At 41.4% G+C, this 18312-nt stretch overlaps 1 protein-coding gene across 2 annotated transcripts in view; it reads right to left on the bottom strand.

Moving 5' to 3' along the window:
* pappaa (pregnancy-associated plasma protein A, pappalysin 1a) overlaps positions 1-18312 on the bottom strand; it is a 118679-nt gene that overhangs the window by 64567 nt on the left and 35800 nt on the right. For both annotated transcript variants that reach the window (XM_030065409.1, XM_030065410.1), the window contains exons 8-10: positions 8193-8321; positions 7935-8026; positions 4457-4653 (exon numbers count right to left, since the gene is read on the bottom strand). In XM_030065409.1, coding sequence (XP_029921269.1) covers positions 4457-4653; positions 7935-8026; positions 8193-8321 — 418 coding nt within the window. The remainder of the gene's footprint in view (positions 1-4456; positions 4654-7934; positions 8027-8192; positions 8322-18312) is intronic.

The following is an 18312-nucleotide window of genomic DNA, read 5'->3' as shown; positions in this document are numbered from 1 at the left end:
GGTTTGATGACAGTGTCTCTAAAATACAGGTACTACAAGAAAAACGCAAATCCTGAGAGGTTGCCTATCTATTAGTCTCTGGCCCTTTACAATCAGTGAAAAGCCACATGTGCTGTGACACATAAATAGTAAAAAGTTGTGAAATCTAGAGCTAGACTCACTCATAACACCCATGCTCTCTAGTCTTTTCTAAAAAGTGCCTGGCCTCAGACACTGCAACATCCTGTAAGGTCAGATGGTATATATTTAAAGCATGACGCTAACCATAATTTCAATTCCTCCCTGCCTACCTCAGTAGTTTGAAAACGGCAGTGCACTGGATGGAGAAAGCAGCAATGGAGATATAGAGGGAGGGAGAGGAACAAACAGCTATCAAATCAACCCTGATCACATACAGTCAAAACACCCAATGATGCTCACAAACCATTGCTTTTTAAAAAACGTGTGTTGATGTTGATTCACTGCCTAACCTAACACAATGGCAACATGTGCAGTTTTATGTGGCGATAATACCAACTATTAAACTATCAAGTTTTAACCTAAACACCTATGCCACCCGTCCGACCTTTCAATCTTGGAGTAACCTGCCAACAATTCATTTATTAGGTGAACCATAACAGTTCTCAGAGATTGTCAGGCACCTAAAGAATAATTCGAATGTGGGCTCAGTGGAATTCCTGCACAAATTCTGGAGTGGCAATTATGTTTTTACACGATGCCTTACTCCATTATTGAGACAGAAAGAACGGTATCATTGTCACCACCTCCAAAAAGAAGTCTGAAAAAATGCTATGTCTAAAACAGCTGTTAAGTCTCTGTTTTCTATTTGCTGGGAGAGTGCAAGCACGTGTTGAACTGATCTACCTCACCATCACCACTGAGACCATCCTTCAGGAAAACAGTTTGATTTCAGGAAAATCAGGATTTGATCTGGCGTTATGTAGTAGAAAGACAGTGAACAAGGCAATAGAGAACATTATTGAATACACTAAAGTCTTTGGACATTGTGGGCCAATCCATGTTCTTGGCAATGCAGTGCTCAAGACATTCTGTGTCCCTCATAAACCTGTCAATAGTCTTAAACAGTTCCATCATGCCATGCAGACTAGCCTGCCAGTCTCAGCAATCATTGATCTATTTCTGGCACCAGTCACACTTCTGCTTCAAAAACCATCCAGTATGGACAATGGCATCCAAATAATGTTCCACCTAGACAGACGTCCACTCAACCAAAACTGAGGTCTGCGTAGAGTTTGTTCTTTAATCAGTGGATGACCCCATGCCAATTGTACATCTGTAAATCAAAGCACTGTAGAAGTTGTCTTCAACGTTTGACTACATGGCCTCCTAGTGAACACACAGAAAACAGAATTAATTGATCAGTAACAGTCTCAATCTCTTAACCCTTCCAATTCAATTCTGATGGCACACATCGCCAAATATGATCATCATTATCATTATTATTACTATTATTGTTACTGTTATTTATATGTCAATAGTGTCTACCTCTTGCCTCGTAATGGGCAATATCCCTGCCTGCATCAGCAAAGCAATAGTGCCTGTGGTCAACTGTACAGCCCAGTCTTTGGGAAAATTGCATTAAAACCTCAGCAGAGTTCATAGACCAACAATCATCATATCCTAAGTCTAACCTTGCTATATGATCTGACCCCGCCATACAGCACTGCCACAACAGCTGCTTGTAGGCCTTTCATATGCCTTTCCTCCAACAAATCCCTGAGGTCACCTAGGAAAATCATATCCCTTATGTCAACAATCCCCAACAAACTGAGGCAAACAGAATGAAGGCTGTACTGTACACTATGAAATGTACTAGGGGAATGTGATTCAGATGTCCGAAGAGTGATTATTTCATCAGTCTTTCTATGGCTTACTCCTGGTTGCCAGCAGAAGGCCTTTTAGGCAAAAGACCAGATGACCAGAGCATCACTGAAAACAACTGAAACAATTAAACATGCTGATGATGATTGCTGCTGACCAGCCACTAGGGCTCTGGAGTTGCCACATTTAAAATCAAATGGATCCATGAGCAAAGACTGCAGAGGCAATGGGGATACAAGCCTGTTGCCTCTTCTGTATCTCTAGAGCCAATCCTCACATGCCCCATCTGTGGCATGCAGCTCTAAGACTATCTCCATAGCCAAATACAGTTGCACAACTGCCAACATAGCCTAAGCCACATCTCAACTCAGTGATATGAAATGTTATCTGTGTGTGCATGTGTATGTTGGATGGCTGTGCACTGTCCATGTGTGCAGATGTTTGAAACTGCATTAACAGGGTCTTCAAGGCATTGCAAATACATTATGTTTGTAGTCAACTACTTCAATAAGACAGAGTGTAAATGAGGTGAACTTGGAGCTGAAAAAATGTCATTAGATAGTATCAGGCTTTATTACAGTGGAATGGAAGAATAAATGCCAGCTATTGCATCATTGCATTTGTACTGACATCATGGGAGAGGGATGGGCTTTGAAGATAAAGGTTTGATATCAGCATGTACATACATGCTTACCAGATCATGGCAAAGTGCATATACTAGGACAGGGTGAATGAGAATGAGACAAGATTGGTAAACCTGTACAATCTGTTTTTTTTGTTGTTGTTTTTTTTTTGGCATGAATTGTGTATCTTTCACAGTGGAAATCCTTCCTTTATAGCTAAACAGACATGTGCCACTGGTGTCTGCATATCAAACATATTAAGGGCTGCCAGTTAATTTCCCATCCGTCAGTGTGAATCCTTGCAAAACTGTCCTTGAGCGAGGCACCTGACCACAACTGTTTAAGAAGAACTGCGTCACTGGCCCGGCAGAACGTGAACATTCTGTAATTGCAACAGCAGCAGTGAGAACAAGCTCTGTTTCCAGTTTCACACACTTCTGCCAAAGAAGAGAAACTGTTATCGAAACTTATCCCAGACTTACCATATCAACACTTGTTTTTTTTTCTTTGTTTTTGTTTTTCGGGTGTCTCTTTGAAGGGGTTAAAATATTTACAGGTATACTGTATATTATGATGTATATTTATGCCATTCCTCAATTCATAGAAACACAGAATTTTGTTTTTCTATTTATTTTGTGTGACAGTTACTTTGAAATTCTGAGGACATGAGACAAACAAGAGTGTCAATAACAATGATTGGAGACTGCAGGCCTGTATACTGAGAGGTTGATAGTGGATATTTCAAATGTAACAAGCCTTAATTTCATCTATCCGTGTTGGGGAGAAGGAATTAAATAAGATTGAGCATAGTGCAATCCTCTGTGTGTGCGTGTGTTTGCGCGCCTGTACGCATGCATTAATGTGTGTGTGTGTGTGTGTGTGTGTGTGTTTTACTCAAATGTATGTTTCTCCCTAATGTTTTGAGCAGTCAGCCCTTCTCTGACTTGCGACAGCAACAGATCAATGTTTCCGCAGGGCTTAGGTGGAATCAATGGCTTCTTCTCCTGTCTTCAGTAAGCATTACTTTAATGAGAGCAGCAAACTTCTGCATCCACCCTGGGAGACATTTAATTAAATGCACCAATCTCCAAAATTACTTAACTGGCAAACCAATAGAAGAAGTTTTCGTGTTTTGCAAAACTGGGGCTCATTTATCATCATTGCCTTATGTGTACAACATTGAAAAATGAAAAAAGAAAAAAAAAATCAAAGACAAAACCTGTTTGTGAAGACTGGGTACAATTTAATTTAATAAAAAAAATTCAAACTCTGGAATTATATATCAACACAGCACATTTATTGCAGTGTGCTAAGTGTTTGTGGGATAGACTATTCCATTTTGTTTTTAGTGAGAGGATTTCAGTGGTCGCTGACCATGACCATTTACACCAAACTGACACCCTTTGGCGGGGGTCATTAAGTACATTTGTCCAAGGGCCACAATTTTTCTAAGCAGATACTGTGTGGGCTGGACTTTCAAATAACAAAATTTCAGTTTAGCCCTAATTCACCGAGCAGTGTTTGTCTTCCATGCTTCCACGAAGACACGACATTTCATTCAAAAAAGATGTGAATTTGTTTCAGCTCAAGCTGTTGGCTGATGTGATTCAGACACCTGCATTGGGTTGTGTTTCTACTCGTGGGTAACTAATAAGCTGACAGTGGATTTATATGTATTTATGCATTCATGTATTTATTTATTTAATTATTTTGATAAGCACACGGTGGTGGGAAAGCATGCCTTTAACATGTATGACACTTTCCTATGAAAGGATCGATGTCATTTGTGAGGTGATGGTGCATAGTCATTCCATCATAAAATATGAATAAATGTATACAATGAAAGTCTTTGGTGACTTATCTAATGCAAGGTCTGTTCAGGTCAGGTGAAAGAAGCGACAGCAGTGAGGGTTAAAAGCACTCTCACACCTCATTTAGAGGGCGATACATTTATATTACAAATAAACAGGAGAAGCTATGTTTGGCCTTACCTTAGTCACAGCAGGGTATCCAGCGGCTACTTCACCGGAGCAGTAGGGCTTCTTCTCATGGGAAACCTCTACAGTGGAGGCCCACTGGTCCAGGAAGCCACTGGGGGTGTACAGGCCACAGTCCCTCACACCAGTCTCCCGCTCAAAATCCTCACACACCCCATCGCCATCATAGTAATAACACATGCTTGGCTCCTCTGCAGGTGAAAACACAATGAACAATAGACAAGTTGTAACCTCAAAGCTTTTGCCATAGCTCTCTTTTTGAAAAGATACCTTTTTAAAAATGAAAAAAAAAAAAATGAAATGAAAAAAGAGAAGGGGAAGGTATAACGGAAAAGAGGGCAGCAGGTGTGACAGAGACAAGTGATAGTGTGTTATAAAAGCACATCTGATACCTACCTGTGTGCAGAAAATCATCAGTTTGAAACACGTGTATCAGAGTATACTCTAGGTATTTCTAATAAACTACATATCAGTGTCAATGTGTTGGTTACTACACATTCACTTCCACTCCATTTACTCTAATTCAAGGTGCCTTTATTAATTCATCTGTTAACATATAGAACTATACACTAACAGGTGAGTTTTAACACACGCTCCTTGGGGGGGTTTCTAACCTTTTCTCCTCTGGAAGGTAATGAGGAAAAGGAGCAGACAGATGAGTCTAGATGGAGTGGGATAATGGGTAAGAGGTGTAAAGGTAGATGAGGATAAATCATGGCGGTGGTAGAGATTTAAAGAAAGTTAAAGATCAGGACAATGTGTTAGAGAGATAAAGAAAGAAAGACAGAGAACGAGAGAGAAAGAATCAGACAAAGTCAAGCCGTAAACGAGGATACAGCACTATGGCTTTTCCAGACATCCCACCCAGCGTTAAGGTCTGGAACTGGAAGCTATAGGAGCAAAAACAGCTAGAATCTGGGATTGAGGAGTCTGGAGGAGGAGAGAGGATAGAAAAGAGCGGAGGAGGCTGCCTGGGCCTCATCGCTCTCAGCTCCCAGCTATAGCAGTGTCAGCCGGTGGGGTTCCAGTTAGGGGGAAAGGCGGCATTTCGTGCCAAGTTGGCCGGGGCCTCCTCCTCGAAATTCCAGTGCTCCCCAGCACGGCCCAAAACTCAAGTCAGTTCTGTGCTCTGGCAATGGTGAAACGAGGGGCTGCTGAGGGGGCATACAGAATACACTCCCACCACTCACCCAGCGGGAACACAAGACAGGACGACGGGAAAGAAAGAGACTGAGACAAGAGGAAGTTCAAACAGCAGCTTGTAAGAGGTGCAGGAGTGATAGATAGAGAGTGGGAGCTAAAGAGCAGAAGAGTAAAAAGACAGAAAGAGGGAAAGAGGAAAAGCATTTCTATTTGTAACAGAAAGGCAGGGGTTGAGGGAGAGAGAGTGACTGGAAAGGTGATCGAGTGCAAGAGGGGAGAGAGGATAAACTATATAGCCTGGAGAGAGCATGAGAGAGAGAACGCGAGTGAAGATAGTGATAGACCCAGATCTAAACACAGACAGAGAGAATCAGCCATGCTTAGAGACAGAGAGGCATTAAGACTGACAGCGAGGGAGACAGATACGGTAGACAGAGAAAAACACGGGTGCAGAGGCAGACAAAATGCTATGCCTGTTTTATCAAGACCCCAAAGCTACAACTGACCACATGTGTAAATGCACCGAAAACTATCACTCTACTTTGGGGACTGTAACTTTGAAAAAATGTCCCATTCCAATCCCTCTTTGCTTCATCTGCACCTGTGTTTACTGTGGCTTGGAGCCCTATCAAGACATAGCCACTGGTATTGTAAAGCCAGGTGGGGTCATGTGAAAAGAACTTGTCCATTTCATCAAATCCAGATATAATTCAGCTCGATCGTGTGAATAGCCTATTAAAGCTCATCCAGACTGTAGCATCCTGGCCCTGTTATACACTTGGTGTCAATTCTCCATCCAACTCTCTCTCTCACTCTATCCAACTCACTGACAAGCAGGCACTCACTCACACATACAGACAGATGGACAGAAGGTCCCGTCATTATAGTGTCCAATTTCTGTGAAAAAACTACAACTATGTCAGGCAGTGTCAGACATACACACACACACACACACACACGCACACACACACATCTCTGAGTATTGCAGTTGGTGGAAAAACAGCATGGCCAATGCAGTCATCCAGCAATCTGACAGGGATTAGGTGGCCACTTCACACAGGCTCACGCACATGCGTGCATGCATGCATGTACATGTGAGCACGTGCACATGCGTCACACACACACACACACACACACACACACACACGTTCTTGATCAGCTGATCCAGATGAGTTATGACAGAATATCCTTTGTTACTGTGTGCAAAAACAAGACAGTGTGTGTGTTTATATGTGTTTGTGTGTGTGTGTGTTTACAGCATGGAGCGAAATGAATGGCAAGAAGTGGCAGCAAGAGAATCACTGGACAGGAAACAATGCATCAAGTCATGGCGCAAACAACACAGGGGACACCTACCGCTTAATTATAAAAAAATTTGTTGATGCACCATTTTTTAATGTAATGGTTTCCAGACCTTCTTTTTTTAACAGCAGGTCAAAGTGATTATGATATCCAATGACGTTTTGACTCTTATGAGAAAGGCATTAAGAATTTGGACAAAAGATACACACAGATGTCAAATCATAAAAGTTTGGCTCTTTTCAGTCACACAGTCTGTACAGTTCACTGGAAGACATCATGGCCTCTGTCTCTTATGAAATAATACCAAGAACTGTGTCAGTCAAAACCCACAGCCAACAAAATGATGGCATGGCACTAAGACGACTAATGGAATTTTACACTGTAGTGGTATGTATAAAAGTGGTGACAAATATCCCATTTAACATTTACATGCTATTTCAAATGCCATTTCTGGCCAAAGGTTGACTAGGAAAAATATGTTTAGAGGATTATCAGTCTGCACTGTTATTGTACTGACACGTGCATATTGTACTTTTCCTCACACCTCAGAAATGTACCACTATTTTTTTTTCTTTTTGCCACTGTATAAACAGAGTTTCATTGTAACTGTAATTATAACTGTAACTGTTGTGTATGCTGTTTTAGTACAGTCACAATCTACATCTGGATTTGTACTTCTACAGACACACTAGATCAAATGCACAGTGACAGTAAACTGGTACTCATTATCTCCTCCCACCAAAATTTTGGAGTGCAGGGGCTCAAATGAGTAAGATCTGCAGGTAACTCAGTTCTAAGGAAAATAATATTCCTCTTTGTTGAACAGATTAGGCACAACAATATTATTTGTGCCCACCAAGCACTGCTGGACAATATTAATGCAGCCTCTGAAACTGCAGTGCACTTACTGACTTTTAGGAACTGTGAAATCTTGTTGAATGATGAAGATAGTATAAGAATAATACTAAATGCCTTTTATTAGGGTTTACCATCACTTTAAGTCTTTATCTTTGCCGGTGTGACTTACCAACACAGTTAAAAAAGGGTTCTTTCTTGCACTGACTGGAGCAGCCGTCCCCATTGATGGAGTTCATATCATCACATTCCTCTCCTTTGGAGCTAAAATAGAGAGAAATGGTACTCAGTCATACTCACACTACGATACTGACCAATATAAAATAAATTATTTTAATTACTCCTAACTGCACTCAGGCAGGATGGCAATGCAGGCAATACATGCATTTGAGTGCAGGTGTCTGAAAATGTGTGTACATGTAATGCTTACCTCTGGATCTGTCCATCCCCGCAGTAGGGTGCCCCCAGCTCATGCACCAGAGGTGGAGAGGGCTCGCTCTCACTCTGACTGGAGACAGTCTGGACCTGGTAGGTATACACAGCATGGGGTACCACGTCCCTACAAACAAAGGAGTGATGCACAGAGAGAGTCATGATGTAAGAGGGGTGTAAAAACAATGGCAAATCTTTTTATTGCAGCTAGAAGTGTGAAACGCAGAGCAAAATGTAAATGCCAAAGTCAGGTAAATCATTTTAGAGAGAGAGATGAAGAGACAGGGCAGGTCATGGACAAATTTTCTCTTAACTGTGGACTGTTGACCAACCCGTTCACCAGAATAAAATATTGCCATTTTGAGTTTCTGCAAACCAACAAATATGTTGAAATGTCAACGTCTCTGAACCAAAAATATGCTGCATATCAACATTTAGCCTGCGTCAACATCATGTGACTGTTAATGCACAAACACTAGCTAATGTTAGCCACTTTAGCCACTTTTGTTTACATTGTTTGATTCATTAGCCACCAAAACTACTTGGTTATGGTTAGGAAAAGCTCATAGTGAGGTAACAAAACATTAGGTAGCTAGCTGACATTAGGTAACTAATACAGCTGACTTGACGCTTGGTTGACACAGGACACGAATCCCAGTCTGCAGAAGCAAAGTCCTGTTGATTGTGGCATCCACCACCCCGCCTACCTCCTAACACAGTATGTTTCGCTCGCTTTATACTATGCCACAAAACTGGAAAACGATACATTTCACTGTATCCTTGGTTTGCAGAAATGTAAAATGTGCTGTGTGTGTATTTCTATTTCATTTTCATGAGTTGGCCAAGTTGTAAGATGCTCCAGAATTGACTTGTTACATTCCAAAAAGGAATCCCATTTGGCTTCTTCACTAAGTACGGAGCAATGAATGAAACTGGCAAGAACAGGCTCATACACTAATGTAAACAAACAAACAAACAAACAAAAAGACGTCATCAAACTTTTTCCCAAGTGTCACCGCCTTTTCTTACAGTATAATTCTGTGCATGTGTGTATGTGTGTGTGTGTGTGTGTGTGTGTGTAAACAGTGTTTGTCTGTGTGTGTGTGTGTATGTGTCTGTGTATCCATGCTTGCATGCTTGCTTAGGAGTGAGTGTGTGGCAGAGGACTCTTGCGCATACGCTGCCCTTCTAAGAGAAGTCAAAACCCAAATAAACATTGGCAATGAAGTTCCACACAACATTGTCATAATATGAAACCCAATATGGCATCATAACTCACAAAACAAGACAGCAGCAAGGAAAATTATGCAGTTTAAAAGCTCCGAAAATCACTGCAGTCACATTTCTGGCAAGGCAAAATAAGAAAATGAAAACACAACTAGCAGCACGATAGAACAAATAAATGAGCAAAATGCATGCTATACTCTCTACCTTCTGTCATACGATGCATAAAAGGATAGGAATGCAGAATTGTTTGGTATTATCATGCAAGAATGAATGGCAGAAGTGGGCTACATCAGTGGGGAGCAATATTAGTAAATGAAGGTAAATAAGACCAATAGGTTAGTCATAGATCATTTCATGTGGACCATCAAGTAGACTTAATTTCGGAATGCCTCCTACTTTGCACTACTGTTGTGAATGCAGCAACAAGCACGCAAGGATGCTGCACTGAACACGTGACTACAAGAGCATGCATGGATTTATGCCCATTACACAAAGCAACACACACACACATAATAATTTTGTTATTTGCAACACAATGCCCGATGACTATGGCTTTAAACCATATACAGAAGCAAATAAACACAAAACCGCCACTGCTGCCAAATAATCTGCTATATTTGTGCACCAGCAGTAGACATTACTCTCACGATGGGTTCAAACCAAACGGACCAAACAAATGAGCCAAAACCCTGCCTCTCCCTCCTGCTCTCCTCTATTCTCTTCCTCTTTCTTTTCTTTTCCAGCGAAAGTAAGCAGACAGACTGCGAGGGTTTTACCGTATGTGCAGGCCATAAGTTTTAATGAGTGTTAAGACAAACCATTCAAATTAACTTTTTAAGGTCGTTGCACCAGGACAGAGTTGTGGCACTGAACACAGGTCATAAAAAGACACTTTGAATAAGAGAAGCAGACATTCTGCACCCCTATGTTCACAACCACACAGTGTCATCACTGTGCACACTAGACTAAATGTGTGCGTGTGTGTGTGTGGGTGTGTGGGTGTGTGTGTGCTTGTGCATGCATGTACAAGCACTGTCTCGTGTGATTTATGTGAAAACATAAACACAAAAAGAAAAGACTCCACAGCTTGCAGCAGCGCCTTTGAAATGTGTCAAAAGATTTACAACAGGAAAGACCTTTTTTCTCTCTTTTTTTTTTTTTTTTTTTTTTTACAATGGCTTTTGTTTTTCTCTTCATCTCATTTCTTCCCTAAGTGATTGGTCACTATTCACACTACCTGCAGATAGATTAGATAGATGGATAAAAGCAGGCTTGTTCCAGATATAAAAACTGATGTGCCTCAAAGTCAGTTAACAGTGAAGCTCCCAAGGGCCAAATTAGTGCTTGGGATGAGAGGGGTGTGGTGTTATTATTATTATTATCATTATTATTAGTAGTAGTATGATTATTATTTTCATTATCAACACATTATGTTTGACCTGACACAGAACTCGGTTCTACACTATGTTCTAGTATGCAGTCTTGGCACAGACTGGTGCAACTTCGGTCTGCGCTCAAATATCCCCCCTTTAATTGAATTAGTTTAGCCCCTGGAAAAGCTGAAGGCTGAGGGAAAGCTGAGGGAGACTTGATCCTGGAGGAGAGGAAAGACAGAGAAGAGAGATAAAGAGGAGAGAAACAATGATTGGCTTTGCAATGGCCAAGTGCCTCAGTTTCCTTTTGGGGTTTGATAATGGGTGTAGAGATTTGGAGATCTGGACACTCCAAGGTACTACTTACACAGAGTGACACAAATGGATTGCTTGGCCATGCGGCGCAGAAGATGAGACCATGTCAATAGAAGCCAAAAAAAATAAATAAATAAGGGAAGCAACCAGCTACAACAGAGTGAGTGCAATGTAGAAGGGGAGGAAGAGAGCAGAACAAAATCATAAGAAATACACAGAACAAAACAATTACAAAAAAAAGAGAAAACAAAACAGAACATATTGCTCATACAGGGTCTAGTTGTATGTGCATATACAAAAAAAAAGATGGAAAGTTTTGACTGCGCTGAGCCAAATCTCTCAGTCAGGATTGTTCTTGAAGGGTTAGTTGAGGTTTTTGTACTTGGAGTAGCATGAGCAACTTAAAGACAGATGATGCATTACACGGAGTAGAGCACAGGCAGCGAGCACGCGGTTCAGAGAACTCAGCAGCTGTCCTGCACAGCGGAGCCAAGCAATAGCGCAAGAGAACGTGGACAGCGAACAAAACATATTTTAAAACACAAACAAAAATTTCAACATCACCACAGTATATGCCAAATTTCCTATATTTTTGTCGATTTACTGGGCTCTCAGCTCACTCATTGCATTGGTGCTGTTTTGTTATACTGAAGAACTAGTGCATTCCTGCGTAAAAGCATATCTAGCCGCTGATCAGCTGTTTGAATGAGAAAGCGCTGTGCCTACCCCCTCACAACTTTTATGTGTGTGTTCTCTGACAGTAAAAACGGTTTGAGCTTGTGCTTTTCCTGGATTTAGTAACAGAAACTCGCCCTGGTCACCATATGGATTCCACCATGTTCCTGTCAATGATTATGGCCTTACACAACTGTGGCTAGTTGCTCTGAATTTAAACATCCAAACTCCACTATCAACTGTAATATAATTTCATCCTCGCAGCGCACTTCTCAGAGGAGGATTATATTACACAACACAGCCAAATAAGAGAGACAAACACATGCCGAAGAGGACCACTGTACCCAAACACCAGCTAAGATAGTGCCTAATACACATTATTTACAGCTCTCTTAACGTCTACAGTGGCTTGCCTGTACTGAGGTTTTGCTCACGACTGTCTGTAGTTTCCTTGCACTTTGCTGTTTTGATGCCGCTATTATGAACTCGCAGCTGACATTTCAAAACTAAAGGTGATAGACCTAAGCCCAAATCATCTCATATGAGATTGTGACCGATGGCTTATCAGGCTATTTCCAACCAGCTGATTTGAAGAAATAATACCCAAGGTTCACAGCAGTGATGTCACATGTGAACAAATAATTGCCACACACATGGGAAATACTAGTTGTTCGTCATGCTTGTTTGCAGGTACATTTGGGTGTCTTACTGATTTCTTACTGATGCTTATTTCCCATATCCTGGCTTCCTCAAACATGATGATCTGCAGGCCTCATCATCCTGACACCAAAATCATACTGTAAACTGTGCGATTCAACACAATTAAACATTTACCATGATCACAGCCTACCAAACCAAATCACGCAATGCTGATCTGACATATCTTGTATCTGTGATATTACAAAGACCTACTCATGGCACTCTTTTACCGGGACTTAAACGCCATACTGTAAGCACACTAAAAACACCCATATACACTTTTTTTTCTCTCTCTCTCTCTCTCCCACACACTCCAGTCCCCTACCTCCAGTGTTAGAGATGCATCTGTGGTTGGTAGCATGCTGTTTATTTAGAATAAATGAAAAAGGTGTTTGACCGTATTCGAGGTGATTCAGGTGGCAGGATTTTTGTATGTTCTCCAGGTACCATCTTGACTTTTAGTTAGAGTGGGTCTCAAAAATTCTTTCAAGATCAAAGGCAATTTTTAATTAAAGGCAAAACTTTAAGTAGCACAATCACAAACAGAGTATGCTCATTTATTGTACAAGTACAGCATATATTCTGTCCACTTGAGTAATTAGGTGATCCCATTGGCAGGTAGTTCTGTTTCATTCTTTCTGACTAACGGGTGCAGTGCTTAACACTGGATATGATCAATCTTGAGTATTTGCAAGATAAGCATGTATATTAACCGTGTAATGTATAACAAGGAGCAGCAAAGACTGCCCTCATAGATAGATAGACCCCATCATCGGTTTGTTCTTCCTATCTTCGAAAGCTATTTCAAAATTATAGTTTGAATCAAGATATGGCTTTCCCCATAACTGTGGAGCAGCTGATGTTTTATCACTGCTTGGAAATATGTTTTTATCCTCTAGAGGTAACTGTCCAACCCCGGCTGCTTATCCCTTTTCTCTCTTGACAGAGCAGTGTTTTTGCTGGTAGCACCCCAACCAGCACTGCCATTAGAAGTCTACCACAAGTGCTTCGTTACACAGGCCCCACAACTTTCCCCCTTAAAACTGCAACCCTATAAAATTTGGATTGAGGAGCCTCTATAGTCCCCAAGTCCTTTTTTCACCATGTCAGTGACAGCAGACCCACTGCTGCCATGTCGAATGCCAGCAGCTATCTGTCTAAACTGTATACCTGGAGAGGAGGAATCTATGCTCGCCCCAGCTGTCTCCCCAGATGAGCTCTAAACACGTGATGTCTGCTGCCTTAGTGTTGTATAACCGAGGACCTGCATACAAGGATCATGCATGACCTTTGCATACAGGTGTACAGGTTGTATACATTGCTGCCCCAGGGCTCCTAGGCTATGGCAAGCAGACCATGGAAGACTTGTAGCTTCAGGGATGACTGCGCTCCACAACATGTCCATAAGTTAAGATCTCTGATGGCTCATGGGAGGCTAACTGACAACCCCATGATTCCTCCCAAAAGGCTATCAATCATCCTTGCCAGTTAGGTCACTGCATTGGCAGCATACAACCTCACACAACTGCAAGGTCAGGGGAAATAAGAGGTCAAAACTACGTTCCACTAGTGCAAGTTTTTACAGGACAACCCCAAAGTAAACCACATTAAGCTCAGGCATAGTGCCTCAGAATTTCATGTCATAACAGGTACTTTTCATCTGGTGTCAACAGCAGAGTACCTGCTGTGACGTCATTGTGTGTATGGCCAGAGTGCAACATGCCTGAAAGTTACAAACCTAGAGAACAGTGCATCAGAGATAAAAACACGTTTTGTGCTAGTTTAGATTCACTCTTTAAGCTCTACATGCAGGCCACTTAGGTAAGACCTCACACTCTGGTGTTAATAAGTTGCTTTCAAACTGTGTAGATGCATAGAAGCATAGATGCATGCATACATATGTATATGTATATGTGTATATATATATATATATATATATATATATATATATATATATATATATATATATATATATATATATATATATATATATATACATATGTGTGTGTGTGTGTGTGTGTGTGTGTAAATAAATAAATAAATACACACACACACACACACACACACATATATATATATATATATATATATATGTATATGTATATATATATATATATAAATCAAAGTCCATGTGTGAATAATGACAAGAGTGTCTCCAGAGACTGAACAAAGAGAATTTTCTTTTTACAGTGAAATGGATCGGAGCAATTATAATAATGCTCAAAATCACCTCTGCAGCCGCTGACCAAGAATTGTAACCTGCTGCTTCAACATTCCACATTAACAATCTTAGAGCCCCACCTCTGAAATCCCATTTGTTGGACCTGATCCAATTTATTCCTGGGAAATTGGTCTGTCCCATTCCTGGAATAAGGAGCGCTAGAGAAATTTCAGTGAGTATCCCAGACACCCAGACATCCAGGGACCCACTTCTGCCCTATTCACTCCCTCTGTCTGCCACTCATGAATATGGTTCATATTAGGAGGATTACGCAAGGCTCACGACTAATGCCCAGCTCCTTATGGTGAGAGAGAAAGGAAGAAAGAAGGGAGAAAAGGAGAGAGGGACAGGGAGAGAGAGTGAGAAAGAGAGAGGGGGAGGGGAAAGAGAGAGAGAGAAACAAGGAGAGAAATGGCAACAAAAAAAAAAGAAATGTCTGAATTTTATAGAAATGAGGAGTTCCTTGTAGCAAGTTGGCTTCATGTGGTTGGGAGGTAAAAAAAAAAAAAAAGAGAGAGAGAGAGAGAGAGAGAGAGAGAGAGAGAGAAACAAAACATTTTTTCAATGACACTAAAAGCCAACCTCAACATATACAATTTGAAATAAGAGTACTGTCATTTTAGAATATTGCCAGTTAAAATGAACAAAAAAACATGTCTGAGGGGGAGCATAACTATATAATTTTTCCACGCATCTGCAAATTTAAACTCCAAAACAAATCTTAAATCTGCTCCAAACCTACTTGTGCAAACGGACGCCATTGAAAACGATTACTGCTGGAGCACAGAGCTTTTTCTCACAATTAGCCAGGAAGTGTATAACACAAACCCAATCTGTGTTGCCAAAGTGAAAACCAAAAACTCAAACTCAAATGAGCCAGATTGAGAACAACAACTGTGTATTTTTTCTTCTCTTTCTGAGGAGACATAAGGCTGTCAGAATTGTCAAGCAGCAGTAGACTTGTCAGGATAGGAGCCAAGGAATGAGGCCACAGGGGAATGGATGAGGGATATAAGGGGGCAGAGGTGTGCAGAACAGGGTCCCATTGGGTAAGGGGTGAGGACTATCCCTAGTAGTGATACTGGGGGAGACTGCCCTCTCCCAGTTTCAGCTGGGAGGTCTCTTCACATCAAGAGCTGAGATGGGCTTTGACGTAATGACAGCTAAGAAAGCCAGGCCAGGGAGAGGATTAGTCCCTAGGCTGGGGTGTCTCAGAAGGATGGGGTCAAACTAAGCCAATCCTTCCACGCTCTCCCTTCATACCTCCTCTGCCCCCCACTGCCTTCCTCCATCACCTATTGCCCCTCCTCAGCCAAGCAGTGATTTACCCCCAACTGGTCCAACCTTCCACCCCTGCCTCTCCTCTTCACCCGCATCACTCCCCTCTATAATTTACCCAATCAGCCTGACCTCCCAGCCCTTGGCCATTCCAAACAAACCACCCATGGATGGAGCTCAGGGAGCCAAGATGTCCACCATCCCCACTGCTCTGCTCCCAGCTCAGGTGAAAGCCCGTGGCCTGAAAGTGGGAGGTCAGTCTGGCCCCCTCCCCTCAAGGCTCCCATTGCCCCATCCAACCCCCATCCATGAAAACATGCTGAAAGAAGCAGTGAACCGTGACAGTTCCAGTGAACTTCCTGTGTGGTCAATCAAAACAGTGCAACGGCTGGACCCCAAGGATCAACCAGAACACTTTACACTGGCTTTGCGGGCCACCAAAACATCTGGGCAACCTATGCTTTCTATTTTTGTCATGTCAAAGGCTATGTCTGTTGAGAGGTAGTGAGGGTGATGAAGTAGTGTCCTTAGCCAGAGACCTACTCTGATCTTCCAATATACATGCATGTGCTTGAATATATGAGTGTGCCTTATTTAATGCATTTGATGAAAATATTTGAGTGTGTACATATGATATATATGTGTGGTTGTGTGTACCTGTACCAATTTGTTGATCTGTGGATACATTCTATAGTTTGCCCATGAACAGGAGCATCTTAGCACAGTATTGCACTCTTTAATGGGTTTTTGCTTAGACTGTGGAACAACCTGCCTGGGGGAACCTAAGCTTGTTAAACAAGTTCTAAAAATGAACAGTTACACACTTTTCTGTAATTGTTCCCAAACCTGCTTACTTGTGATATTTCTTGTTATTGTTTTAACTTGATTTAATAAAAAATATTGATTTCTGCTTCTTTATTGTTGCATGTGCTTCCTATTTCTAGCTCCTAATTCTGTATTTTACTGTTGCGATTTCTATTTTTTCTATAGAGCTTTTAGTAAACTCTTTTTAGGTAAGTGTCATATAAAGTTTGTGAATAGTAATCATCATCATCATCATCATGATAATCATCATCATCATGATAATCATCATCGTCATCAGAGGTTGTTTTCATTGTCATAGCACACGTATTTGCTGTCAAGGTTCTCTGATCATCCTGACACAAGATCTCAGTATGCTCCAGAGCTTCAGTACAAAGGTGTCCTATTTGATGTCCAATGCCAGCCTTCTGCAGTAAGTTGACCTAAACCTTTCACTGTGGGAATGGGGTCAAACTGCTCTCACGTCAGAAAAGTCTGCCCATACCACTGACCACTACCACTGGAATGCAACCACAGCCATTGAAATGCACCACAGCCGTTAAACTACCTACAGCAATAATCATTGAAGTGCACCAAAAACCTCAAATGAATATATTTCCATTGCAGGCAGCCTTTCACTGACACTGCAGTTCAACCAAAAAGTAAGCAGCAACAGTATGCTGTGGGACCTGGGTATATAACATAGGTGTCCTCACTCTATCTTGCATAACAGGCATAGTCATCCTATTGCCTCTTATCAAGCACTTTCCTTCTCATGTGAACCATGCTGACAGCACGATAGTGAGATGGCATAACACACGGCAGTGCCATGGATAATGCAACCTTTATCTAGTCAGCACATTCCACGAAAGCAAAGCACTAAACTCTTGCCACCGTGTGCAAATAATGCCTTCAACAAGCCATTGGTTTGCCCTTGCTTCATGGAACATGGGAAAAAAACAAATGTGGGCAACAACTGACCTGTGACTTAGGAAACAAATGTTGGGCAGCAGATCTGAAACTGCAGAAGCAGTGCTTGCTCGCTGAAACTCCTGGGGGTATTCAACCGGATATCAGGACATACCAAAACATATTTTTCTGGATATTTTTTTTCACAAAGATATTTGAGCACCTCTTTTTTTGTCATGTCAAAATTCCCCTGATTATGTCACAACAAACCCGAAAACAAAATGAAAACCACACAGCCATTCTTAACTTCTGGAAGGACATACTTTCAGTGAAAAACAATTGCTTTAACAGGAGTACGTCAGATATATGCCTTTCCTCCTCTGCTATTTAAGTGTAAGGAGGTAAGTTGAGGAGAAGTTAAATGGTGCTACCTGTGCTGAATCTGTGAGCAAAACTGGAGTAGTCAGGGGCATGCAGAACAACACAAGCAGCCAAGCACGTACAGTCTAAACTTAAAACAGCTTCGAGTTTCAAAATTCAGCTTTTTTTTTTTTTTTTTTCATTTGGTCTCTGCTTCACACATTAAAACTATGGTCATATTTTAAGACAAAAACTAAATA

Source organism: Myripristis murdjan, chromosome 12, assembly GCF_902150065.1.
Source record: "Myripristis murdjan chromosome 12, fMyrMur1.1, whole genome shotgun sequence".
NCBI lineage: Eukaryota > Metazoa > Chordata > Actinopteri > Holocentriformes > Holocentridae > Myripristis > Myripristis murdjan.
This window is presented reverse-complemented; position numbering and strand designations above follow the sequence as displayed.